Source organism: Mycteria americana, chromosome 6 (assembly GCF_035582795.1).
Source record: "Mycteria americana isolate JAX WOST 10 ecotype Jacksonville Zoo and Gardens chromosome 6, USCA_MyAme_1.0, whole genome shotgun sequence".
NCBI lineage: Eukaryota > Metazoa > Chordata > Aves > Ciconiiformes > Ciconiidae > Mycteria > Mycteria americana.
In genome coordinates this window covers 21,151,401-21,177,838 of record NC_134370.1, presented here as the reverse complement: position 1 = coordinate 21,177,838, position 26,438 = coordinate 21,151,401, and the positions used below count along the sequence as shown (strand labels likewise).

The 26,438-nt window shown below is 46.5% G+C and overlaps 1 protein-coding gene across 1 annotated transcript; it reads right to left on the bottom strand.

The window, feature by feature from the left end:
* Nucleotides 1-1,106: 1,106 nt before the first annotated feature.
* Nucleotides 1,107-18,212, bottom strand: DRGX (dorsal root ganglia homeobox). The gene is made up of 6 exons (XM_075504101.1): nt 18,179-18,212; nt 15,218-15,315; nt 14,847-14,948; nt 12,100-12,272; nt 11,654-11,766; nt 1,107-1,372 (listed from the first exon to the last, which is right to left on the bottom strand). Exons 1-6 carry the CDS (start codon nt 18,210-18,212, stop codon nt 1,107-1,109), a joined length of 786 nt encoding a protein of 261 aa, XP_075360216.1.
* Nucleotides 18,213-26,438: the final 8,226 nt, after the last annotated feature.

Sequence of the window (26,438 nt, the reverse complement as noted above, 5' to 3'; positions counted from 1 at the left end):
CTAGAGCATCAGATCTTAGTCTGCTTTGCTTTGGGGAGTTTTGGGTCAGAGATAAGACTGTATTTCCTGAGGCATCAATTTTGCCTTTGCACTGTGCCCACACTGTAATAATTAAGACATTTTCATATCTAGATTCATTACAACAAGCCTTCAGTGAATGGAATAGTCTGATTTTGGATGGCATAAAGGAACATCCTTCCAAGCTTTATTTCCTCTTTATTAAAAACAAAACATGCAAGGATATATTTAGAGTGTTGCAACGCAGGATTATTTTGTTTTCCAGTCTTTCTTTCCAAGACAATGATGCTGAAGTACCCCCAGCATCGTACAGCTCTAGACACAACCGCACTCTCCATTAAATACCAGCATTACTGTTTGAAGCTATGAATGCTGCTCTGGAGTCATGTGTCTTTTATGTCCAACCCAGGCAATGGCAAGAGTAACAGACTAATGTTCACATAGAGACTAGTGCAAGGATTTTATTCACAGGTGACCTGATCTCAGCAATTTCCCAGTAATCTACTCCATGGAAAGTTTCACTTCCGGAGAAAAGAAGGGAGAAGGAAAAAATTATGAAGAGTTTTGTTCTATTTTCTGCTTCTCTTACACCTGGCTTGCCTGAGATAGATTTGGTTGAAGTCAAATGCCGTCAGAAAACAGCAGGCCAGACTGGTATGTACCTGCATATTCCTTCACCTCTGCTGTATGCGGTGGGGTAAATGATGCCTGGATGCCTCTCCTGCCCCGGACCTTGTGTCTGGAAGTGCTGCCCTTCTGCCAGCCCTCCATCTCACATGGGATGGGGAGCCGAGATGTGCAGGAGCAAGCCAGGATCCTGGGTGTTTCGGTGTCCCTGGGATGTGGAAGGGGGGCTAAAAACACTTTCATGAACACAGATAGTGCCGATAAATCAGGGGAATGAACCTACAGCGGCGCAAGAAAAGCAAGGGTGCATGAAAGGCAGCCAAAGAGGCCACTCAGATTTGCCGGGTCCCTGGTGGCCCCGTGACGTCCTGCTGGGGCACAGCCACACTGCAGTTCACCCCGCGGCAGAGCCCCGGCGACGGGTCCCTGCCCTGAGCCAAGGGGCCGGCACCAATCCGGCCTCATACGCTCTTCTCTCCTTCCATGTGCTCCTTGGCCGGAGAGGGCTGCTTGTCCTGGCTGCCCTCGGGGCCGGGTTTGGCAGGAGGAGTGGGGCTGCTGCTGGCGGCGGGCAGGAGGTTGGCAGACTGGAGCACAGCCTCCGAGTGCTCCCGGGCCTTCATGCGCAGCGCAGCCACGCTGGCGGTGCGGTTGCTTTGGCAGCCGTAGGTGGGCAGGAAGGAGAGGCCCATGGGGTCTGGAACGCAGCACGAGCACAGTGGGCTCCCTGGGGAGGAAGGAGACAAAGCACCATCACTGATGGGGAAGGTCATGGGGACTGTCTGGCTGTTGCCACCACGGTCAATCTGGAGAGGGCAGAGATGTGGTTGGGGTCTCGAATGGCAACAACCCCCTCCCCTATTGACCTTCAGTGGGTACGTGGATGTTCTCTGGATCAGGGCTAGAAGAGCCAGATCCTGTTCTGCTGGGGCCCACTGTGAAGGATCTTACACTGTGAGTCATCCAGGGTGACAAACAGCGTGAGTGAGGGCAAGCAGACTCAGAAGCAAGCAGTGAAGTTTAGATCACACACGAGATTTCCCCGTAAGCGATGCTGAGCTCGTCCCCTGCTCTCATACCAAGCTGCTGCTCTGTGGCTACCATCAGCCCCATGCTGGAAGTGTCGCCTGCCCTCCACCTGCACACTGAAGCCTGATCAATTTGGGCAGCTGCATTTGTTGGGTGAGTGTGGCGGTCCCATCACTTATCTACACCCGAAAGATTACTGCGGAGAGAAAGGTGAAATCATCCTGGTTATTATGCAGGAACTAATGACCTTCTCCTATCTCACTGTAAGATGGGATAGGCTTTTCCTTGGCCAGGCCCCTGCCAACTATTGGCATCACGTCTACCTGCAGGAGTCTGTTCTACCTTCATCTACCCAACGTTTGTGCTGCTTAAGGATGACACCTTGAAGAGAATGGCCTCCAGAAGTGAGCCAAAGCCACCTAAAGCTCCTGCTGCTGACATGGCTTAAGAGTCCCATCAGGAGAGATGGGACAGACCATCTCTATCCTGTCATCTGAGACACATGGGCTGTCCCAAGCAGGCAATAAAACTCTGCAGGGAGGGTGAAATGGCTATTCCTCTCCCTTTAAGCCAAAAGGCTACCCTGCAACCCACTGCCAGAGGCAGTCCCCATTCCACCAGCTGCCTTCCTGAGCAGGACTGCTGCAGGCTCTTCCTCTGGCTTATCTTTGATAACTCTGGGACTTGGGCCAGTTCCCAAACAGGCACACCTGGAAGTGTGGGTTGATCAGTGGGCAGGACATGCAGTCCATCCAAAAAGCCACGCTGGTACCTAGCTTAGCTGCATCTATTGAATGAAGGAGACTGTGTCAGAGGAGTAGGGAGGGGAGGCAGGGTGGGATGGCTGAGCTACTACTTTAATTTGCTCTCTGGTGAGAAACGTTGCATTACACCGTTTTTCTGGGGGTTTGAGAGGCCACACAAGCTCTACATCCTCTTCTACACCCCTGGCAAAGCCTGTCCTTTGCTGGTATGCTACCTCCCAACAAAAAACAGCCTGGCCACACACATTCTGACACGATGCAGTGTCTTCCTCTGATCTTTCCAAGCCAAGGACTTGCTTTAATTTCTGCAGTTAATATTTGAGTTAAATGGCTCATGACTAAGTGATGGAACTAATAACCTGCAGGGAGCAGGTAGTCTTTCTTTTACACTTCTGCTCTCGGTAGCAACGGGTCAGCACCCATCTGCTAGGGATGAAGGCAGACAGTTGTTTGTTTTTAGGATGTTGGCAAGACTTATCCACAGCAATTGTCAGAGATTAGCAGCTTGCAAGTAACATTCAGAAAAAAATACTCTTTGCATTTAAAAAAACCCAAAACCTATAAGGGACAAGTTATTAATGTAACTGGAAAGTCTTCTTTTTTCTTGTAATACTCCTCTGATAGAGCATATGATCAGCAGACCAACATTTCCATGTGTCCAGGCACTCAAATGAATCACACAAACAAGTTTCAGCACTTGACTAAAATCCTCCCATTTTTTGCTTTTAGCACTAGGAAGCTCAGTCTTGAATTCTGTGGCTGCTTTGAGCACGTCAGAAGGAGGGTTTATAACAAAATCCACTCAGTAACACAACTTACAGTTTTTGCCACCACCAACCATGCTCATAAAGTCATTTTTTGCCCCGTTGAATTGCAGCCACTTCAGGGGTGCTGGACGGCCACTGTTCTAACAAGAGGGAGGAGAGGAAGATCAGCACTTCAGAGTCCCTACGGTTTGCAGCAGGTCTTTAGCTGCAGAAGCCACACAGAAGTCTGTTTTTTCACTACTATTAAGCCCCGCTACCTTAAGGTTCAGCTCTGAAATGGGGGAGCATGGAGGCCTGCCTGTGCATCAGCTGTCTTTGCACTGCTGCTTTCCGACACAAACTGAGGGAGACTTTCGAATGCAGCTATTCAGCTCCCAGGCTGGGGGGGCTGGCCCATCTGCGGTGCCTGACACAGGACCAAGCACAGACATTGTCTGCTTAGGGGGAGGTGGGCAGAAATGGAAAAGAGTCTTCCCCTTTTCAAAACAGTAGGAATCAGCTCCATCCCCTAAGAATAATTTTCATTCCATTGTTAGAGAGGGATAAAATATTTATCAGTCTTCAGTACAAATCTAAGCTCTTTGCTTAATAATTAGACCTGATATTACCCTGTGGCTCTGCAACCTGAGGGTGCAGAGTTACCTGTGGTGGAAACTAGGCTATGTCTAGCAATAATTCATGCATAAACCATTCATTTCATTTTCACTGAGGTTAAAACACTTGCAAACAACAGCTCACACCCGAAAAAAATGTAAAGTAACAAGTGCCATTTGCTCCAGGGTCCAGCTAGAATATAGGAGAGTAGGATTTAGGCCTATTTCTTTTTCATGTAAAAGGAAGGCTGAATCTACTTTACAAATGCCTGTGTCTGCAGGTAGTCAGTCCAGTGAAATCTATTGGACTTTGCTGGCACAAAAGCCGAGATGAACGATGGGAGAATCAGGAGCCCAAGGTCTCCACCTGCCCGTCAGTCAGCCCACGATGGACAGAGATCTGACTTTCACCAAGAAAGAGGCACCCACATATAGCTGATATCAATGGTTTTTTACATCTTATTGCAGTAAGCCTGAGTCCACAGTGGGGAAGGAAGGCATCATTCCTACCTATTTTGGATCCTCAGAGGAGTTTAGGCACCTATCTCCCATCAAAATCAGTGAGGGTTAAGTCGTTAGCCCTAGATCTTGATCCAGCTTCCACTAACATCTGTGACAGTCTGATATTACTTTAATGGGATTTGGATCAAGTTACTACAATAGGGACAGGGTACCATTTTCTTTCTTTCAGGAAACTTACTGCCTCCTGTACACAAAATTAAAATACACAATTAGATTTCCATTAACTTACAGCAAATTCTGCTGAATTGATCTGAACCTCCTTGTATTCCTATATGAGATCATACTTTAAATGCTCAGCCTGAACATAAATACTTAATGTAATAAATACAGTCTGAAATATTTGATCCACTTGGCAGTTTAATTGATCTACTACAGAGACTGACAGGAAAAATTAAATTAGTTCTGTCTTGTCTCTGCCAACATCACATTTCAATTGTAACGATACTTGATCTACAGTTTTGGTTGCGGACCCTTTTGTGCAGTTCCAAGGTTCAGTTTCAGCTGAGAAGAGTGGGATAGGAGCGGGGCCCATATTGATACATAAGTATTTAAAATATATATTTTGTATTTCAACTCAACAGCTTAAAGAATTTAGTAGATAGCCTTTCCAAAAGGCAAAACCCCAGTTCCCTTCCTCTTTCAGTATTTGTGCATATCAGCATTTGATGCGGACAGCTGAACAGCAACCTGACATGGAGGGAAGCGAGGAAAAATTCCCATTTAAAATCCTCACTTGTCAATGCATGCTGTTTAGTTTTCAGAGAAAATATCGTGCTTGATTTAAGTATTGTTTTCTTCTGATAGTAGTCACATTGGTTTGTTTGAGCTCTAAACCCTCATAAACTCTGAAATCACTTTCACAAGGGTTGGAAGGTCAACAACAACCTCGAGTTCATAGTATCATTTACCAGCGAGAGCTGATTCAAAGGGAGCTCCCTCTTGCTCTTTGTACATGACGCCAACACTGTGTCTATTAAAGACTGATGCACAAGCAGGAAAAACAGAAGTGGCTTTATCCAAACCTTCTTGAGCTCTGAATCAGGAGGTTCAGAAGAACAAGAAAGGCATGAACTCAGAAGAACAAGAAAGGCATGAACTCAAAGCCTGCATCGGAGAGGCACCAGATGCTCCCAGTATAATTTAGGGTAGCGTCAAGGCTGCTAAAGTTGTTCCATCTAGGAACCATCTAGGTTCTTCCTCCTAATGCCTAAGCTGGTTAAGTGTGGAAGGCACCATGTGCTGCCCAGAGACTGGAAGAGCACTTCAGAGCTGACAACAGAGTCCAAATGTTATAATTTCGTATCTTCTTGGCTTGTGAACCCTACAAGCCCAATGCAAACAACAAAGAGCTGATGATCTGGCTCAGTTGCTCTAGCAGGAGCCTTTTTGCATAAATAACTTGACACTGGAAGTGGAGGATTTCATCCTCCTTTATTTGTGCCATTAGTACTGTTCCAAAAGAATAATTCAGAAGCCAGGACCTTGCCTGTTTGGACAGGAAAGCTGGCAGCAGAGCCCACAAGAGCTGGGAGAACGGAACCAGTCCTTTGAATACTGTCAGCTCAGCAACCATTTACCACTCTTCCCTTCCACATCAAAAACATGATCTGACCCTAAATCCTGCTGACATGTGTCACTCCAAGAGGGGTCAATAGGAATGCCTGCCTAGCTAAGGTCCACTAACCTAATCAAGATTTGTCCTGGAGGAACAAGCCAGCACCCATTTCCTTCCCATGGCTCTTAGGGCTCCTAGTATCTGCATATTCCCTAATATTTGTGATAAAGACCAAAACAATCTACCTGCGAGGTAGGGCAGTGCTAGAGTCAGGGACCTGTGGTACGGGAATCAAAGTAATTTGCTCGAGATCTGTACATCTTCAGCAAACTAAAGAAATGTTTTAAATTTTCTAAAGTCACAGTGGCAGGTAAACTAGGGAAAATGCCAAACAGAACCCACTTGATATATTTGCTATATTACATGAGAAAAGTCAGTAAATCCATAATCAAGAATGACAGAGAAAATAAAGGACCCCAAGAGTTTTGATTCTTGTTCCCCAGTCTCAGGGTAAGCTGTGGTGCTTCAATTCAGTAAACACCAGTTCAAGGGTAAGTTAGGTCTTTGAACACTTCTTTCGCAGCCTTGGCAATGGGAATTGCCCAATGGAATTGGGCAAATTCTCTTTATCTTTCCATAATAGAAATTGAAATGTAATGGATGGGCAGTTCTAGTTGTTGTGTTTTTTTTCCTGGATACTGCAATTAAGCCTCCCTAATATGAACAGCAGCAACCACAGCAGCAACAAACCATAAAGAGGCTAATCAATGGTGCCCTGGAATATCCACTTTGATGTGCATAATGCAATCCTGCTTCTCTATCAGTAGTGTGGAGGTGCCGTGAAAACCAACTGAGCTATAACTTGCACAGAGCAAAGCTGTGGGTGAATTATGAAAGTAATTCCCTGGCAAGTGTAATTATTTCTCTCCTCATACACTGCACTCATCATGGGGTCTGGGGAAATTTCAGTGGAATGTAACAGACACAGTCTTGGCCTCAGCCACCAGAATGGTAGAACACTTCCGCTAAAAACCGGAGATTTTTGTTTACACCCATTAATAACATCTTCTACATTAATGAATTGCATTCATGCTGTCATCCATTAAGAAGGTACTTTGAGGTCTCTCTCTGCACAGAACACTAGCTTCTCCTGATGACTCTATTGTTATACAGCCCATAAATAAAACAAGTATTTTCCCTTCATATTTGAGGTCTGCAATTAAATCTACTAAATGGACTGCAGATGCATGGTTTACAGTAAGTGATTCATCTTGGAAGATCATGGAAATGTCGAAGTCACCACAATGAAGTAGTATAGTTGTCAAATTAGGACAATTTCAGAGAGTAACAAAACCCAGAAATTTCATCTGTGTGAGCCACCCTTCTTCCTGACTATGGTCAGTAGTGAAGAACTTCAAACCCTGAAGTAGGAAGCCCTCTATACCACAGAAATTATGATCTTATGCTAATTTTTCAAATGAGAAATTGCATTTCCTGAAAGAATAGTATGTAGTGAGGTAATACGGTAGTTAACAGGTGTTTGCTACTAAGTATAGCCTCCAAATGTGCTAAAACTTCAGAGAGGAGCAGGACTCACCTAAGAGAAGGAAAAGGTCTGTTGTATTACTGAATAGAGAATATTGGCTAGAAATAGAGAAAAACTGTCCAGTGGTAATATACTCTTCTCGGGAACAGTCTATGCTCTGAATTACAGTTCTGATCACTATTGTATAGCTGGCCTGCTTTCTTCACAGCACATCCTGTGGTGGCAATACCATCCCTTTGAGGAAAAAAAAATCTCAGTTTCAGAGACAGCAGGGTTCATGGGGCATATTGCTTCGGGAGAATAGCTTTCTTCTCATTCATCAGAGCAGACCTAGTCTCATGCTCCAGCAATATCCCCCATTTACCTAGAAGCGGCACATGTGGGGTTCAGATGAGTGCTGCCTGTTGAAGAGTTGCAGAGCCACACAAAGCATAAGGCAAGCCTACAGTGCACTGCACAGTCGTTCCAAAAGCAAAGTTGCAGGCTCAGTCCCTGCCCCATGCTAGGCTGTCCTGAGATTCCCTGTCTCTATTAGACCAACTTCATCATCAACTATTATATCCTTATACTACAAATTAGAACCAGGAACTATGTGCCCTAGACTCTTTATGCAGCCTTGGAAATCTGGGTCTGGAGCCAAGCAATCAAAGTCAGAGAAGGAGAAAGAGCGGTATTAGTTTCTTTACAGAAGACAGAGAACTCTCATGTGGCAGAATGAAAATGGTCCCTGAGAGCATAAAATAATTGTTAATTAGTTACATCACCATCATCACTTGTTATTCACTGTATTGATTTTAATTGTCTCCTTCTAAAGCATCAGTCAAATATTACTCACTGACACCAATGAAGTGTTGGCTTACAAGCCCAACAAAGCACGTCTTGTCTCCTCAAAAGAATAACAAAACAACCTAGACTTCCCAGTAGTGTCTGATGTGCTGAGAGTGCCCATTTGTCTGCAGGCAGCTTTTATGGCCTTACTGAAGAATATGATTCCCTTTACTGGCCAGGATTATTCTCCCAGTGGTGGAAATACATATCTATTTACAGGATCCACATAGAGGAACTGCATTTAATTTGACATTTGCATAGAAGAAAGCAGGGTCATGCATCCATTGGTAGTGAAATGGTGTTTTGATTCTGGAGCAACTATTTTGCTTTCAAAGGCATAAAGAATTCCTGGTAGTTTCAAAGCATGGTCGGCACAAAAGAGATACCAGGAAGAGGTCTTGATCATTTCACTCTTCAATAAAACTTGCAAAATCTTGGAAAACCTTACTACTTGCTGAATTTCTCCTTATCCAAGCAATCCAAAAACCAAACAGCTCAGAATCTTTTGTCCTGTGCTGAGTTTGGTGGGATTTCGTGTGGCATAAAGTCCTATGCCCTCAGAATCACTGTGGCAGAGTCCTGTTGGCATTTCTGCTGCAAAATGCGACTAGATTCTCAAGGGAGAGGCTTAGGTCACTTCATTAAGACACATAAGGACACAGACTAATGCCCACCTAAATGTAGGGTTAGTTCTCCTTTGACAGGCCTGAGTGTACAGATGAGCTCCTAGCTCAAAGGGGGAAATGAGAAGGAAGGGTCAGACTGAATTGAGCAAGACAAAGAAGGTCATATAAAGGTTTTGTGAACACGGTGTCTCTCCCTGTCCTTTCCTTCCTTACCGTAACCATTATCTCTTCCTCCAGACTGACATGTGAGCTTGGTTGTGCTCTCAAATACATTGGTTTAGATGAACCTGGTGTGTCCATACCAATGAAAATCAAAATGCGAATCAGGCCTGTGGTAGTTTTGGTCCACTCAGAACCTCTAGAGAACATCCATGTTCATCATTACCAATTAACAAGACTGAAGCTCGAGGTCTGCTGTGCAGAGCCCCTAACCCAGCCCAAGTGAATTGCGCTAGGAGAAACAGGGAAAGAGAAACTTGTGGAGACAAGCCAAGGAAAGAGGAGACAATAGTCCATATATAAATACCACAAGAGAGATGCTACAATTATTCTCTGCTTGTATAAATCAAATTTGCCACCTTATAGAACAACAAATTCTTCCCCCTTAACCTCAAAGCCAAAATTTTACATCACTGAGACCTAGCTGTAGAAGAAAAAGATCTCCCCTCAAAGCAGCAGCTCCGTCTACCAGTTCCTTGCAAGTATAACAATATGCTGACAGGCATAGGCAGCTCCACAAAGCTCCTGGTAGGTGGACATGCAGATATGCAAATCTGTAACTGGATTTCTTAAAATCAAAATATGCTACATTATCCCAGTCCCCTTGCATGTATCTGGAGATCCCTAGTGCCAGGCAGGAAATATAAACCGGGCATCTCAGCAATGGCCTGCACGTGTAGCTAACAACATTCATAAAGAGAATATACATGCATCTACATGCAGGTACATGATAGCTGACCATCCCTATACAAATTATAAAAGAATCTATATTTACCTTCGGGACAAATTTTTCAGGGACACTGCCTCTTAGCCTGGGCAACTGACTATCTAATAAGTATCTCTACAAGAGATTCAGGAATAGGATTTTTCCTGCCCCTAGGTTGTAAAACTGCTATCAAGCAAAAAGGAGCAAATTATTAATTTCTCAATTTAGTGGCTGAGCTGTAAAATCACAGAAAAGAATATCTGGAAGTCTTCCAAATAAATAAAACTAAATAAAAACCCTCATGACAATTTTTTTCATTCATTTTTATTTCATTGTGCTTGGCTTTTGTTTATTGGGGTTATTTTTCTTAAAATTTAGCTATGTTTAAACACGAAACAAGTGAGAAAAACGTATTGATGCATTTAATTTTGAAAATACTTAAATGTAAATTTTAAGGAAAAAAACATCCCTTACTTCCATCCAAAATTATGCACTGAACACAACCACATTTCCACACCTTTCAACCTGCCCGGGACTACATTTATCCATGAACAATTTTTTTTGCCTGAAGAATTTCACCTGTATCTACTCCAGAGGGGCTGTTCCTGCCCAATGGAAGAAGCTGAAAGTCTCTGCCCCAAGACCTCACAGTCACAGGACAGAGATCAAGAGGACTTGCGCAGTCCAACAGCCGCTGCCCGCTTACAGGGTTTAGGTTGACAGTCGTCCTTTAAGTTTTAGGGCTCAGGTCACACCTGTATGGCTTTTCTCGAGTCCAAAGCACAGGTCCCACACCTATCAAAATAGCAGTAGCTGTATCGTGTGTCTGGCTTCAGCTTTTTTGGAAAGACAGGAGGGAAGGGGGAACAGGGGGCAGGACACTGGACTTAATGCAAAACTCGGCAGTTCCGAGCGTTTGCTTCAGGAATATACCTTGGCAATGCTGATTTAACTGGAAATACTCACAAAGAGCATGAGGTATGCCAGAGAACATAGTGGGAGGTATTAGAGGACATTTGTGTTCATAGCGGAGGGTCTTAAACTGGGAAACTTTCCTCACAGATTATTGCACCACATTGGGGCACGGAGTAAATGTATGTGCCACTTTGTGCTTGGCAGTGCTATGAGGCTTTACATCCTATAAATCTATAAATTGAATTCATCCTGCTTACACGCTTAGTCTTATAAATTGTTAGACTAGGAACAGCTAATGGATCAGCTGGTGATTTATTTTTAAAAGATGCATACTGCTGCTTTTTGGGAACTAAAAAGGATATGGACATTGGATGTACCCTTCCTGAAGCCTGGGTCCCAGGTAATGAGGAATTACTTTGTATCCTCCCCTGTCCCCATGCACACACTTTATTCAAGTTCTCAGAGGGGACCTACTGTTCAAGAAGAGAAAGGGCTGGCATTGTGCAGAGATGTACTGCAAAGCAAACCACATGCAAAGAGCGGATTAGACATCAGTAACGGTGCCAGGTAATGTATAATGCAAAAGGATGTGTATAACTAATTTATTAGTATAAATTTGACTCTTAAAAAAAAAGCATATGCAAAGAAAACTCTAAAGGAGCAAACCCTACCTGCCTTGCTCCTTGAGACAAACCCTGACCTCGCTAAAACTAACTGTCTGAGTAAAATGAAGGAGCTTCGCCGCAAATGATGCTACAGTTTACAACAGGAGACTCACTCCTGTACCTGCAGCATCGGTCAGTGCAAGTGCTGCCAATTACAACAGAAAGAAGGATCCTTTCCCAAAGGCTTCTCCACTGGCTCAAGTGGGAGCATGCTGCTTAGCTTGAAAGAGCTGCTCTTTGAGCTCATGCCTGAAGTTAAACAAAGCCACTTACCTTTTAGAGAGGCGACGTGGGATAAAGCTTGTGCATAGGTGGCTGTGTTGAGAAGAGTCCCCGGCAGGCAGGAAGGGAAGAAAGGCCCTGTAGGACCCACTGCTCGACTCAGGCTGATGGAGAAGAGGAAACAACTTACAAAACCAGAACTAGCTGATTCCAAAGACAGCCTATGTGCATGCACACAAACACGTTGGTGTCTCAGTGTCCAACTAGATGGGACCAACCCTGGATAACATTAGCCTCCCACAGCCAACAGCTTCTCAACATCTCCACGGGGAACAGTGAGTTGCAAGAGACAGCTCATCTTCTAATGATTGGGGCTGTACCTGCAGATGGTACTGTGTAGGTCAAGCCTTAGCAGCAGGCAAGTCTGTATGTATGTACATATGTATGATGCATGCTTGCCCCAAAGAGAGGCAGCTGACAACATGTATTACTCTTACCTCTGCTGGATCTCCAGACTCTCTTTTTTATTCCTGGTTTGATCTGCTGGAGAAGGGGAATTCAAATTCCTCGCAGGAGGTGCCACCTCAGCCATTGTTTCCTTAGAGCCCTCTTGGTCAGAAGCACCCCTCTCTGTTTTCCTCCATTTAGCTCTCCGGTTTTGGAACCACACCTGGAGCAGGAGAGCAATCCAGGCTGAATACCGTGTTTAGCCAAATGCGAAGCAAGGAAATTGTAAATTGTTACTCTAGTGAAATCAGTCATTGAGAAGCTTGGCTAAAACATCCTCTTATTTTGTGTCTCCATTGTTATTCTAGTTAGGACTACATTTGTATCTGGAATATTTCTGTGTCTGGAAAACAAGGCAGGAATGTCTAAAGGCATTCAAAAGGCATGTTAGAAATAAAAAAAATTAAAAAGAGTTTTGATGTTATTGTGCCAGTTAGCAAAACATTTAAACGTGTGCTTGCCTTTATGCACACGTTTAACTCTCACTGATCTCTATGTTTTGACACGTCTAAAAGCCTTTTGTATAGGGATGGACTTAAATACGTTTCTAAGCACTCTGACAAAACCATATATAAGTCTTTGAATGAGCCGCTGCTAGAATCAGGGAAGTCAGAAATGAAAAGGTATGGATTAGGCCACCTTATCCAGCCCATTTCCCGGAGAGGACTGATACTTTCTGTTATTCCTCTGATGTATTTGTCCAGTCTGCATTTAGAGGACTCAAAATGTGGTAGATATACTAATTTTGGAAGATCATTCTGCAGTTTAATACACACCAGTTTCCAAAACTTACTTTTTTCCTGTAATGCAATACAGATATCCATGTTCTTGATTTTATGCCCTAACTCCTGGTCCGAACACTTTTTTTTTCCATTTACCTTGGAGTTGATGCTCTGAAAGCACCTTATTTGAGGTGGAAAATGCCAAGCCTCTCTTGAGGTCAGGAAATCCACATTTTAATACATGACTTCAAGTATAGGCGAGTTTGTTGTTATTATTATTCTCCTCCTACAACTCCATTTTAGTTAGCTGCCTTTTAATTGCATGTATCAGCAAACGTTGAATAATGATTTTATCTATATTCTAAATTTAGAGCAGTTAAATGCAAAGCAAAATGCAGACACTTTCTTGCGTCTTAATTGAATGAAGGTCACAGCTATAACAACATTTAATTGAGCTATTTTTCATTATCATATTTTAATGACTTTGCACTGACAGTTCGCCTGCTTCTGAGGAAAGAGCATGATGAAGTCGTTTATTTCCCTATTTAGTTATTGTTTGACAACATCATCTTCGATTAAGACTCTGCTTTATAGCACATTAATCATATTTGAATGAGCAAGGGGTATAAATGTAAACATATCTCCCATCCTCTGTGTTTCCCCATGTCCCTGCATGAAAGCAGGCTAAACAAATGCTTGCATCTATTGTCTGTTTGCATAATAGCCAACAACAAGGCTAAACACCAGTCCTCAGCAATCTAATTGTCACCACCCCTATCTCACCCTTGCACCTTTCAGGAAGAAGTTATGATCTTCCACTTCTGAATGCTCAATAATTGTGCCATTTATCTCAATTTGCAGTTCAGTCTTTAGGCACCAATAGCCAAAATGGCATTTTTTATTATTTTTTTTTAAGCCAGTACCTACAATGCAGTGGCAAAAGGAGATTTTCATTTCCAAATAATAATCAGTTTAATTTGCCCGCATATGACCAATGATTCATGTTCAGATTTAATAATCAGGATCGCATAATCTGATTATAGGAGAAATAATTTGTTTACAATCCCCAATTTACTGCGGTGAATTCCATTATCTCTCTTCAGCCATTGGGTTTTAAGAGATACTAACATGACCCTAGGGAACAAAAGGCAAGCTATTATATTTCCTACAATTAGATCTTTGCATAGTCTTAACCCCAAGCACCTAAATAAAAAAAATACAAAAACAGCATGCAGAAAAGCCCCATAAATAAAATGAATACATAATCGTGTTCAAAAAATGGCTTGCAACTCTGTGGTGGATGCCTGCAGAGTTATAGGGATCCATCTCTGACAACTGCAGGACTGCTGTTCTTAGCGGAGCTTATACACACGCAAAGTTAATCCCTGGATATGGAAAAACAAACACCTGGGTCAAAAAAAAGGGGAAAAAAAGTGGGGAGAAGGAAGGAAGGAAGAAAAGAAGGGGTGAAGTGGGGGTGGAAAGAGAGCGATCGTGGCCGATGGTATTTATTGGGTCATGTAAAAGGTGTGGGAACTGCTCTGCATGCTCTTTAGCTGTCTAAACTAAGTGTTTAGAAAGAAGGTGAAAGGGAGAAAAGTTGAAGAGGTGTAGAAGATTTCTTCCTGGCAGCTGGGCTCCCTGCAGTTGACTAACCCCATTGCTCGACAGTGGTCATAGTTGCTTTGGAGAATCACGTCTCAGCTCTTTTCTCCACACTCGCCCCCTCCAAAAGCAAGGAAATGGATGTGCATTGATGTAATTTAGTACCTTGGAGACGCGGACAAATTAGTGTAGAACATTATCACTAGTTAATTATGAATGACCGATTAATCAACCTAATCTAATATTCCACATTATGTTGATGTTATTAAAGTGCATCATGAAAATGACAGATCGTCTTCATTTGCGTTCTTTGGCCAAATGTGCACTCTGCAGTCATGATGTCAAAAAAAAAAAAAAAAAGTTTGCCGGTTTGAATACCCGAGAGTTAAATAATTCCCCAGAATGTTTACCTGCACCCTGGCTTCCGTGAGGTTGATTTTCATAGCCAGCTCTTCCCTAGTGAACACATCGGGGTAGTGGGTTTGAGCAAAAACGGCTTCCAGTGCCTCGAGCTGGTGGAGGGGAGGAGAGCAAACATCTGTCAGGGGCAGGGCACGGCTTGGAGCGCCGTGCGGGCCGGGGAGCTGCCGCCTCGGGGGGGCTGTCCGGCTGCCCCAGGGAGGTTTCTGCGAGGGATGGGGAAAGCGGGGCCGCCCGAGGCTGCGGGCTGCGGGCCGGGCAGGGAGCCGGGCGGTGCAGGGCGGGCAGAGGGCAGGCAGGCAGGGCGGCAGGCAGGGAGCAGGCAAGGGGCAATCGGGGGCAGAGAGGAGCAGGCTCGTACCTGCTGCAGGGTGAAGGTGGTGCGGTTGCGGCGCTGCTTCCTTCGCAGGAACCCGTCGTCGAAGTCGCCGGCGGAGTGACCTCCGAAGGGGGCCGCGCCTGCGGGCGGAGAGCCGCGTTAGGGGCCGCGGGGCGCGGAGCCGCAGCCCCCACCGTGCCCCGGGCGGGGGAAAGAGCCGGGAGCCGGGGCCACCCCGGCGGGGCCGGCGGCTCGGAGCCCTTCGGGAGCGGGACGGAGCGGGCGGGGAGTGCTGCCCCATCTCCGCGGGGCGCGGAGCCCCGAGCAGCTCGGCCGGCCTGCGAGGCACCGCGGGAGACGCCCGGGCAGCGGGGGCCCCGCCGGGCTGGGGGGTCCGGCCGGCACCTGGGGGTCCTGCGGACCCGAGCTCACCCCGCCGCGGCTGAGGGGCAGCCCGCCCCCGGGAAAGGGTCGTTTTCGGGCCATTCGTGTTTGAAAAGGACGAAGAGACGAGGCTTTGACCTAAGGTGTGGTGACGGCAGCTCGAGCTGGTAAAAGCCCTGCCCGCCTGCCGAGAGAGCAAGGGGAGGCCCCCGTGCCTGGAAGGAGCAGGACTGGGGCCGTTGGCAGTTTTCTCCCCGCACACCCACGCACCCTCCGAGCAGCGGCCGAGCCGCCCGCCGTGTCCTCGCCCTCATCCCCGGAGGCGAACAGCGAACACGGGCGCGGGGCTTCGTGCAGCGCCGAGCACCGGGGGCGGCGGGAGCGCTCGTGGGGCTCGGCCACGGCTGAACCGCCGGGACGCGGCAGCGGGGCTGGAGGAGGGAGCCCCTGGCCTTCCCCGACGGGGGGTTTCGAGGGGCCCGAGAGCGAGACTGGAGCACTGGGAGTTTGTCCCTGGTCGGAGGCCGGGAGAGGGCAGGCAGTCCGCCGGGATGCAAACCACCTTCCGTGGAGCTGACCCCGACCTTCGCGGCTCCCCCAGTTACACACCACCAGTGGCCTGGCCGAAATGCTTCACTCCCTTTCTGTTCGCTGGCAAAACAAAGTAAAAAAAAAAAAACCCAAACAAACCAAAACAAAGAAAAAACCAAAACCTAAACCAAAACAACAAAAAACCACAGAACAGAAAGGTACCCAAGCGCTGCTGAGTGTCTCCAGGACCCTACTCGCAGACCTGCCCGGTGGAGCACCCCGGGGAGGGCCGGCCTCGGTGCACAGGGGCTGGAGGTCGCCGCTCATCTTGCAGCATCATTTGGAAGATAAACACGGCCCCCAGCCCCCTCCTCGCACAGACGGACGGCTCGCTGCGGCCCTGAGAGATGCTCATCAGAGAATAAAATAGTGTCCCGGTGACCCCCAGAGCCCGGTCACTTCCCTCCGGCACCGCCGGGGCTCCCCAGGTGCCCAAACCCACCGAAAACGCTGACCGAAAAGGGCTTTTCTGTCGCCGCTTCTTCGGTTTGGTGATGGGTGGGTGGTTTGGTTTTTTTTTTTTGAGGGGGGTGTATTTTTGTGTTTGGGGTTTTTTTTACTTGGGATGCTCTACGCTGTTTTCACCCTTTAGCAGGGCAGAGCGGCCACCCCCCACTCCGCTGCTGCCCACGACGGGAGAGCGAGGGACCGCTCCGCCCGCAGCCCCCGTCGCCGGGAGAGGCTGCAGCCCGCGGGGACTGCTGCCCGCCTCGGGCCGCCAAAACCAGACACCGGCCCCAAACTGCCACCGGAGAAACAAACAAACAAGCAAACAAACAAGAGCGCGTTTCCAAAGCTGTCTGCCAAAAACTAACGAACAAAGCCGCCCCAGCGCTCGGTGGCACAGGCGGGGGCGGCAGGGCAGGCTGGCGGGGCGCGGAGGGACCCCCGGCGCTGCCCTGCCCAGCCCGGGCCGGGGACAACTTCGGGGAGACAATTTTACAGCCGGCGATGCGCAGACCGGCTTGGGTCCGCTGGCCCTGGGGCAGCCGTGCTTAAAGCGGGGGATGACTCTTCCCGGAGGAGGATGAAACCGCGGGACCATCCTCCTGCTTCCTGGCAGCGCTACAGCGGGGGAAGCCCCTCGCTCGCCGGGTGATGCCCGTGCGAGGCGCCGGGGTGGGCGGGCAGGGGGATTTTGCGGGGACGGGCCACTTCCCCGCCGTGCAGCCGCGGCGAGCGCCGGCACTGCCCGGGCACGGCAGGGCAGCCCGCCCGGAGCTGAAGTTCGCGGCCGAGGCCCCGGGGCTGCTCCCCGCACTGCGAGCGCCGGCCGCAGGGAGCGGGTGCAGAGGGCCCTGGGCATATGCGGGGGTGACACGGGGAAATCCCGAAGGCTGCCATTGTTGGTTTTTTTTAAGGAAACAAACAAAATAAATAAACAAAACCCTCTGATCAATAACACAAAGAAAAAAATCCTCCAAATATTTATTTTCCGCCTTCTTTTTTTTTCAGTCGTGCCCCGTCTTTCCCCATCCTCCCGCAGAATGTTTGTAAAATAGCATTAAAGATTTATGCGGTCCCTTTGGCTGGAGGGAGGAGGCGTGACCACGTCCTGAAAGTGTCCCGATTACAGCCATGACACCAACATCTGTGCTGGGAGGGGAGAAAAGCATCTCTTTCGTAGCCTGAGGCTCAACTGCGGGATCGCTATCCACAGAGGGGAGGCAGGTGGCAAAATGACGGGGTGGGGGTGTAAAAACAAGGCCTTTCCAACAGGAATCAAATTAAAAAAAAAAAAATAATCATGCAATCCTTCTTTCCATCCTGTGACAAGAGGGGAAAGCTGGGCGCGGGGAGGGGGGATAAGGTTGTGCTTTCTCAAGAAAAAAGATGATGCGCTTTTATATTTAGCTGTCTCTCTAGATCTGCATCTTATCTCAGCACATATCTGTACCCCGACAGTCAGAAGTGCCGGCTCTCGCAGCAACTCAGACCACGGTTTCTCCCTCCATCCCCCAGCGCACCCCCCCACACCCCTCGAAGTTCAGCTTTTGTACTTACACGTCTCCGTGCGACAACACTCACCCTCTAGCTGCGGGGGGCAGTGGAAGTAGAACATGGCCCTGCGGCTGGGCGGGCGCCCGCTGCCCGCCGCTGCGAGGCCGACGGCGGCCGGGGCCGGGGCCGGGGCCGGGGCCGGGGCCGGGGCCGGGGCCAGCCCGTGGGGCGCGGGGCTTCCGCGCACCCCCACACCGACACACCGGCACCAGCTCCCGGCCGGGCACGGCCACGCACCGCCGAGGTGTCTCCTGCCGACCTGAAGACACAGAGAGAGGGAAAGAACAGAATAGGTGAATAACCAGAAGAAAGCACCCAGAGAAATTCATTGATAATCCTAGATCCCATTCCAGAGGAAGCAGAGAAAGTAGTGTCTAACACTCTGTGCAACGAACTGAAAAAGCCGAAGGCAGAAAACTCCATGGTAGGTGCACAGTAATCAGAATTAGAAAAACTTTGTTGCTTCTCTTTTTCTTTTTTTCTTTTTTTCTTCCCCCCGCCCTCCCCGAATAGCAGATTATCTATCTCTTGTTCTTCTGTCTATCTATCTATCTATCTATCTATCTATCTATCTATCTATCCATCCATCCATCCATCCATCTATACATTCATTCAGTCATTCATCTATCTATCCGTCCATCCATCTATACATTCAGTCAGTGATTCATTCATCTATCTACCTATCTATTTATCTATCTAGTTATCTCGGATATTCCCTTCCAAAGCAAATAATTACATAAAGAAAAAAAATGCTTATAGCTAAGAATGAACCGCTTAAAAAAAAAATCTAAATTATTCTGCCTAAATGAAATAGCAATAAAACCTAAAAGCTGTCTTCTTTTTAATTCATCCAACACACTGGGAGCTGTGTTCAGGTTGGAAACCAATGTCCTCGGCAAGAAAAAAAAAACCTATTCAGATTAATATGCAGTCATACAAAAAAATCCAGAAGGCAAATAAAAATAGTAATCCATACCTAAACCGAACAGAAGTAAAAATCACCAGTAAGGTTTGGGGGTATTTTGCACTGGAATAAGGCGCTGTGAGTTGTTGGCTGCAGAGACAGAAGGGCTCTGTGGAGTTCTGGAAGTGGCCAGATGTCTTTATATCTGTCTACAGCATGCTCTGCCTCTCAGCACTTGCCTTTATAATCTCACGCATAATTGGCCTTAATCTGATTATTTCCAGCGCTGTCTACAGTGAGTAACTTGGATAGGTCTATTGGGCCCTACAAATGGCCCACGTGGTGTGCAGAGCAGGGAAAAAAAAAAAAGATGAAAAGAAAAACCCCGTCATTTCTCAGCAAACACCAGGAATGTGAACAGCAGCAACAAAATCCCATTATTTTCTGAGCGTTGGCGCTGCGGGGCTCGGCGGCCCCCGGCGGCCCCCCCCACCCCGGGGTGCCCCGGGCTGCGGGGCCGGGGGGGCCCCGCCGTGCCGGGCCGAGCCGGGCCGAGCCGTGCCGGGCCGTGCCGAGAGCCCTGCCCCGCCGCCTGGACCCCGGCGCTGACAAAGCGCCGGCTAATTGCCGCCGGATGGGTTTTGGGGGGCCGCTCTGCACACGCCTTGCCTTTCCAAGCGATCGTACCACGGCAAAGTTTGATTTTGTTCACAGCGAGGGGTCTCTGGATTTATGCTCGCTTCCCGTCTGCAAATGATATGCGGCGGGACCCTTCGCAATTACTTTTAAAATGCATCCGAGACATAGGCTCAGCGGAGAGAGATGGCCCTTGCCTCAGCCCGGGTGAAAATTAGACTTTAAAGTACCCAGATGAAATTTTCAAGTCAGGGACGCGGGATTGGATCAAATCACATAAACTGCAAAAAAAGCAAGTATAATGGCGCATAATTGGTTCTGTAATAGCATTACACAAGGATAATAGCCTGTTATGGCCCCCTGCACATTAAGTGCTTCCCTGGCGTAAAGCCTTTATGATATTAAAGGGGGAATATAATGATATTTTGGTTATTAAATGCGTGTAATTAATTTATGCACCACTGAAAATAAAGTTGGTATTATGACCCACTCAAGATGCATCAGAAGATGTAAGTCAGACAACTGTTGATAAGTTCTGGTGTCTATGTTTCGTCTAGACTGCTGATTTTATTTTGGAACAATTGCTTCTCCGGCAGACTACACAAATTTAATATTTTATAAACATTGTAATGTTCTGTGCAGGAAGGGCGAGCAAATCTACACAGGCTCTCTTAGATCTGATGGGAGTTTAAAGACATAGCACGTTCATACCAGAGCAAAGGAGATGGATACAGACCATACAGGTGCAGAAACAGAGAGAGATTTTGAAGAGATGATGTCTTTGGAAAGTTATGCTGCATATACGATCTCATTAAATAAACACTAATAAGCCTTAGAAATATCACCTGCTCTACCTGCCTTTCACACTAGGCATAGATGTGGAAATTCCCCTAATGTATATTCAAGCTAAAGTTATGTTTCAGTCCTGTAAAGCATTATTTCAGCAAAGCAAGGCAAAAATTAATTGTACCCGAGATGCAAACTGATTTGATCTAATCTTATCCACTCACCTATAATTTTAGCATACTAGTGATAGATTTAGAAAGCTGCATTCAAACATGGTTATATATATATATATATACACACGTGTATACACACACACACATATATATATTTACATGTATACACATACATAAACACTTTCAGGGATATCTCTGTTTGACAACAGACACTGACTTACCATCCAGGCAAGTCTCTGAACAGCAAAGTATACTATGAATTGAGACGGCTTTTACAGCACAAGACCAATGTTCTGAATCCGACTGCACTCCTTAAAATAGTAGCACAAGCTTTAGGTCAATTAACCTTAAAAAGAAGAACATAACCCAGAGGTGCTGTCTGGATCTCCCCTGCCAGCCTCTCCATCCCAAGCTTTAAAATCCACGCAGGGCCAGTACTGCAGGACCCCTTTGCACAGAGACGGATGTGCCTTTTCCTTTTTCTCTGACGTCGGGAAGAGAGTGAGAGAGAGTGTTTTATCATAAGAACCCCTAATAAAATAATAATAACTTCATTATGGCGCTCTCAGGCCTTGCTCTAGTCAGGGGGCTGCATTGCTGTTTTGGCTCCAAGACTCACTTTCCCCAGCAGTTTGAAGCCTGCAAGTTCAGCGTATTGCAGGAGGCAGGGAGGGTGAAATGGAGCACGGGGAAGTGCTCCAAATCGCTGCTTTTTAAATAGAAGCAGAAGGACCCTGAGCCGGGCGAGGCTGAACTTTCACCCATGGAGCAGCAGCTGCAAAACAAGGAGATAACTAAGCAATATATAATCCCCCATCCCTCGCCAGTTCGGTGCCTGTTTAATTTTAATGCACGAAACGTGGGGCTGACATAATTAAAAGTTAGCGCTTCGGAGTCTTGGGTGCCGTTCTCCGGCGGCCGGAGCCCAGGGGCGGCGGCAGCGGCGGCAGCGGCGGCAGCGGCGCGTTTCAGCACCACGGAGAGCGCCCGCCGCTCCGCGCCCCCTGGCACGGCCCGGCACGGCCCGGCCCGGCACGGCCCGGCCCGGCACGGCCCGGCCCGGCCCGGCACGGCACGGCACGGCCCCGCATGGCACGGCCCGGCACGGCCCGGCACGGCCCGGTGCGGCCCGGCCCGGCACGGCACGGCACGGCACGGCCCCGCATGGCATGGCACGGCTCGGCACGGCACGGCATAGCTTGGCCCTGCACGGCGCGGCGCGGCACGGCACGGCACGGCACGGCACGGCACAGCACAGCACGGCCCGGCCCGCTGGGGTGTAGCGCGGTGTTAGTCCCTTCCCCGGGGGAAGGCTGTTGTCAGGGCTGTGTCTGGGTCTCTCCGTGTCCCCTTCTGTAGGTGCTTTCCTGCGAAGCTGGGACCACAGGGGAAAAAAACATCAACAAAAACCAAAACCAAACCCAAACAGTAAATGGCTTTGGATGATGGCTAGTATTTCTCTGGTAGTTCCTCTCATCTAGCTACCAAAGGCAAGTACTAAAAACAAGCTGTAGCATGAAGTAACATACAGGGGTGAGCTACAATACTTCAGCAAAAAAATCTCTTTTTATGCAAAGTCCTTAAAGTCTCTCTTACACACACACTGCTCCTGTTATTATTATTATTATTACTGTTACTATAATTACATCAATACTAGTTACTAGGTCTGCAAGGAAAAGTCCAAGTAAATATAATTCTGGATAGCTCTTTTGCTGATTGTGTCTGTCTGAAAGCAGAACTGTTCCCGTGCTGAACACACAGACACAGCTCTTCTCATTTTTCTCCCATGACAATAAAACCTAGGACTGAATTGATGAGCAAAATTACTGAATGGACGTTTTCCTTGAGAGTGCTCAGCTTTGAGGGGATCATTTGTAAAACTCTGAAAGTCTGAATGGTTCAAGTTTGATGAAATGGCTCTCTTGTCTTTCCATGTCCAAACACTTCCTTTCCCATGATTCCCAATACCTGACCACAAAAACAGACTAGCAGCTAAAAGGTTATTTTACCCTAATTCATGTGCAGTAAAATGTATTTTCCAATTAACCAAATTTGCCGATTCGTCCCGCTTGGACACTCTTATAATTTATAATGTAAAAGTGTTCTTTCTTTATCTAAAGACCAAGGTGACTGCTTTTAATTTTCTGTAACCTCTTTACACTTGATGTTCACCAGACTCATAATGTTAATTGGCTTCATATACGGATCATCAGTTTAATGAAGGAATAAATCCTATGTTGCTTTATGTCCCTCTGTTTTAACAATGATTGCTTTAATGAAGAATGTGATGTGTTTGAAATCAAAGCTGCAGGAGACATTAGAGGGGTTTTTTTATGATGACTGAAATGCTTATTTAAAGGTAAAACCATGAGGTTTCCATATTTCAAAAGCTTTCCTTCAAATAATTTCCCATGGAAAATACTGACACATTCTTCAGCAAAGAACTTTTTCTTTGTAATTGTGAGCAGATACTGAGAGTAACACAGTTTTGTAATATAAACATCCCAATTAGGTTATGAAAATCTCTCTGAGCTGATTTTATACCACTGCAGTTTTCATTCAAAGTTTAATTAAAACTCCTAGTGAGTTCAAAAGGAGTTATGTCTGCCTCAGTAAGGAGTATTTTGGGGCAACTAATAGATCCCTTCATCAACCTACTGCGTTTTCATTGTTCACGTGTAGATGAAGAAAAGTATAGGGGAGAAAGAATTGTCAGTTCGCACACAAAAGCTCTGGATCGCTGTAATCTATTTCTCCCCATGGGGATTTTAGGATTTCGGGAACAAGGGTAAAATGTAATGAAACATGGGCTCATAGAGGTAGGTGACTGCAAATCAGAGCATCAATTAGGCCAAGCTGGAAAGTAGCAATTAGACCCAACTGCATGTGCTGGTTATACTAGCTAGAGCAGGTTTAAAACGTACAAAGCAAATGCACTCCGGTAATGGAACTTTTACGTTCCTGGTCCCACTTATAATGAAAGTTTTCTTTTTTTTTCTCTAATGGGGACTGCATATACCAGATATATTTTTGCTCATTTGAGAGCTGCTGTCTGGACTGAAATTACATGATCCTTAGATATGAGAACATGCAACACGGAAGAGGAAAATCTCTAATCAAAGCCTAAGCAACCAATGGATTTGGACAGAAATTTCAGGACATGGCAGAGGAAGTGCTTGGGAAGGGAAGGATATTAGCTTAAATTACATGTCACTGAGAAGTCATGCAGTGTGCCAGGCCTGATCCCACAAGCCCTTAGGTTTATGTCCCCACAAGTATTATATTCATTCAACGCAGGTCACACCAAACTTCAAGTAGATACACACATATCTTCTCCCCCCTCCGCCATACAGTATTGTGTCTAAGAGAACTATGTATTTCCTTTCAGAGCTGACCAGGACTATAGTCCTATGGCCAGAACTGTATGAATATGCAGAAGACAGCCCATAAACCATATTTTGCCTTCCCTCTCCACGGAGCACAAGAAGGTACCCTGTGGCACCTCCAGTGGCACAGAGGATTAGTCTGCCAGGAGGCTTATTCAGTAGCAGCAGTTCTCCACCTGTAGCTATGCCTTTACCAACCTATGCCTGGTCCCCTTACCATTTGAAGTGACCCAGAGTGCAGGCTGGGACTATGCCAGGATTTGCTGAGGCAAAACAACACCCAACAATCAGGGGGATTGTCTGGGTTTTTTAATGAAGATGTCATGTAAAGATGCTTCTTCCCAGGTGTGCTCTTTCCCACTAAAATGAGTCTTCTAACCAAGATTTGTGAGAAAAGACATCCAAGGGAGCAGCTATAGGAGTGAGAAAAAGTAGTAGCATTACTTGAAGGTAGGAAAATGAGATACAGAAAGACTAATTGATTTACTCAAGTTGTCCATAATGGACAACTACTGCAGCAGAGAGCAGTAAACTCATGTGTGTAAGTTAACATCTTCACCATTTGACCTTGCCTTTGGAGAAAAGTTTTTTCCAGAAGCAGCTGCTCTGGCTTACCAGAATCCAACATTTTTGAAAACTGAACAGATCTCACACAACTGTGGACTATATGATTATTGATATTATTTACCCTGGTCAAAGGCAGAAAAGTGATTTCTTATTGCCTAAAAGGTACCCGGAGCTACTACAAGATTGAGAGCTGTGGAGGTCAAAGTTAAAATTTGAAAGATACATGATATCTCAGATTTAGGTTTGCACTTTCTTTGGGTGGTCCTTATTCTCCCATGGACCTACCAGTTTATTTGGAATTTTTCAAACACTTGGAAGCCTGCAGGAACTGGCCCTTAAAATATATATCAGTTGTACTGGTGTTTATTTCTCCTTTGTTCTGACGGAGCATATTTGGGAACAATATAATATTCTCAAATATAACTGCCCAGTTTTAGGTTCCCAATCCATGTAGAGCCCCTAAAACAATGACCTGCTTTTCAAAGATGTTGACTATTGTCTGGGACTTCAGAAATCTTGAAAACAGCTCAGCTTTTCCAGAGACACGGTCTCTGGACTTCTCTGCAACTCCTTGTGTTAACAACAGGGTAATTGGCTTTCTGGCAGAATAAACTTGTCTCAGATCTCTAGCTGAGCACAGAGATGGTCCAACACCATGTTTATGCTAGCTGGATAGGTATTTTGGTGCTGTCATGGTCTTGTTCTTCACCAAGTAGGATAAAGCCAAATCTTTATCTCAGTATCAAGAAGGTAAACCCTTCTGCTTATTCTGTGAAATAGCACAAAGGAAGGATTAAAACCTTCCTTTCCCCCTTTTTCTTCTTCTTGTGTCGGGTGGATGACATAGTTAATGTATAACACCTCCTTAGTCCTACAGCCCACCTTTCTAACCATGCTTAAGTTCAAGCTCATTCCTGCTCCACCTCTTAGTGTTTGATTCAGTGGGAAGCTAGTACTAGGCCTTTCTCCATCCAAATCCCTCTGGAATTCTTTCCAAGGATCTGGATGCTCTGTGCTAGAGTATTTCTAATGAAAGGCATTACTGAAACACTGATAATGGTGTTCACTGATGTTCAGAGATTTGTGGATTCAGAGAATGAGATGGAACAATTTAAACAAGCTGAATATTACATGAATGAAGTAAAGGAGGAAATTGTAATTCATTCTTTGGGCTTCAGAACAAGGCAATACAGGGTCATGCAAAATTTAGGGCAGGGTCCTAAAGCATTCCGAAAAAAAATTCAACTTGAGACACCATCCATATTGTCTTTCAGCCTTTCACCTCCACCTTCATTAATCTTATCTCTCCCAACATATTTTCTTTAACCAGGACCACAAAGCCCTTCCTCCACCCTTTCCTGTGCCCTCTGTCCCATTTTCTTGCCTCAAAATGCAGGTCCTAACCCTGTCTCAGGCACCCTGGAGCATTTGGTGAAATAAGTCAGGAAGGCTTGAGACAGGGGACTTTGAACAGGAACAGGTTATCACTCATCATGGAACTTGCAAGGTCACTTACCTGCCAATGAAAGAGGTATAAACTACCTCGGGGGATTCTGTACAGAGAGAGAGTCAGCAACAGGAGTTACCACAAAGTGCTCACCTCATGACAGCAAGCGGTGAAGAAGGAAAGGTTGCATGGCCTTGAGGAGCACAGAGCTCTGGGCAGCTGATGGACTTCTTGTACCTAAGGTTGGCCTTGCTCAAGAAGCATGTGATATATTCATGAGCTGTCATCTAAGAAACAACAGGAGAAGTGGAATGGCCATGGTCATGCTGTTAATCAGTTTGTTTATGCTGCCTGGCTGGATGGGAGCAGGGAACCCTGCTGGCATTCT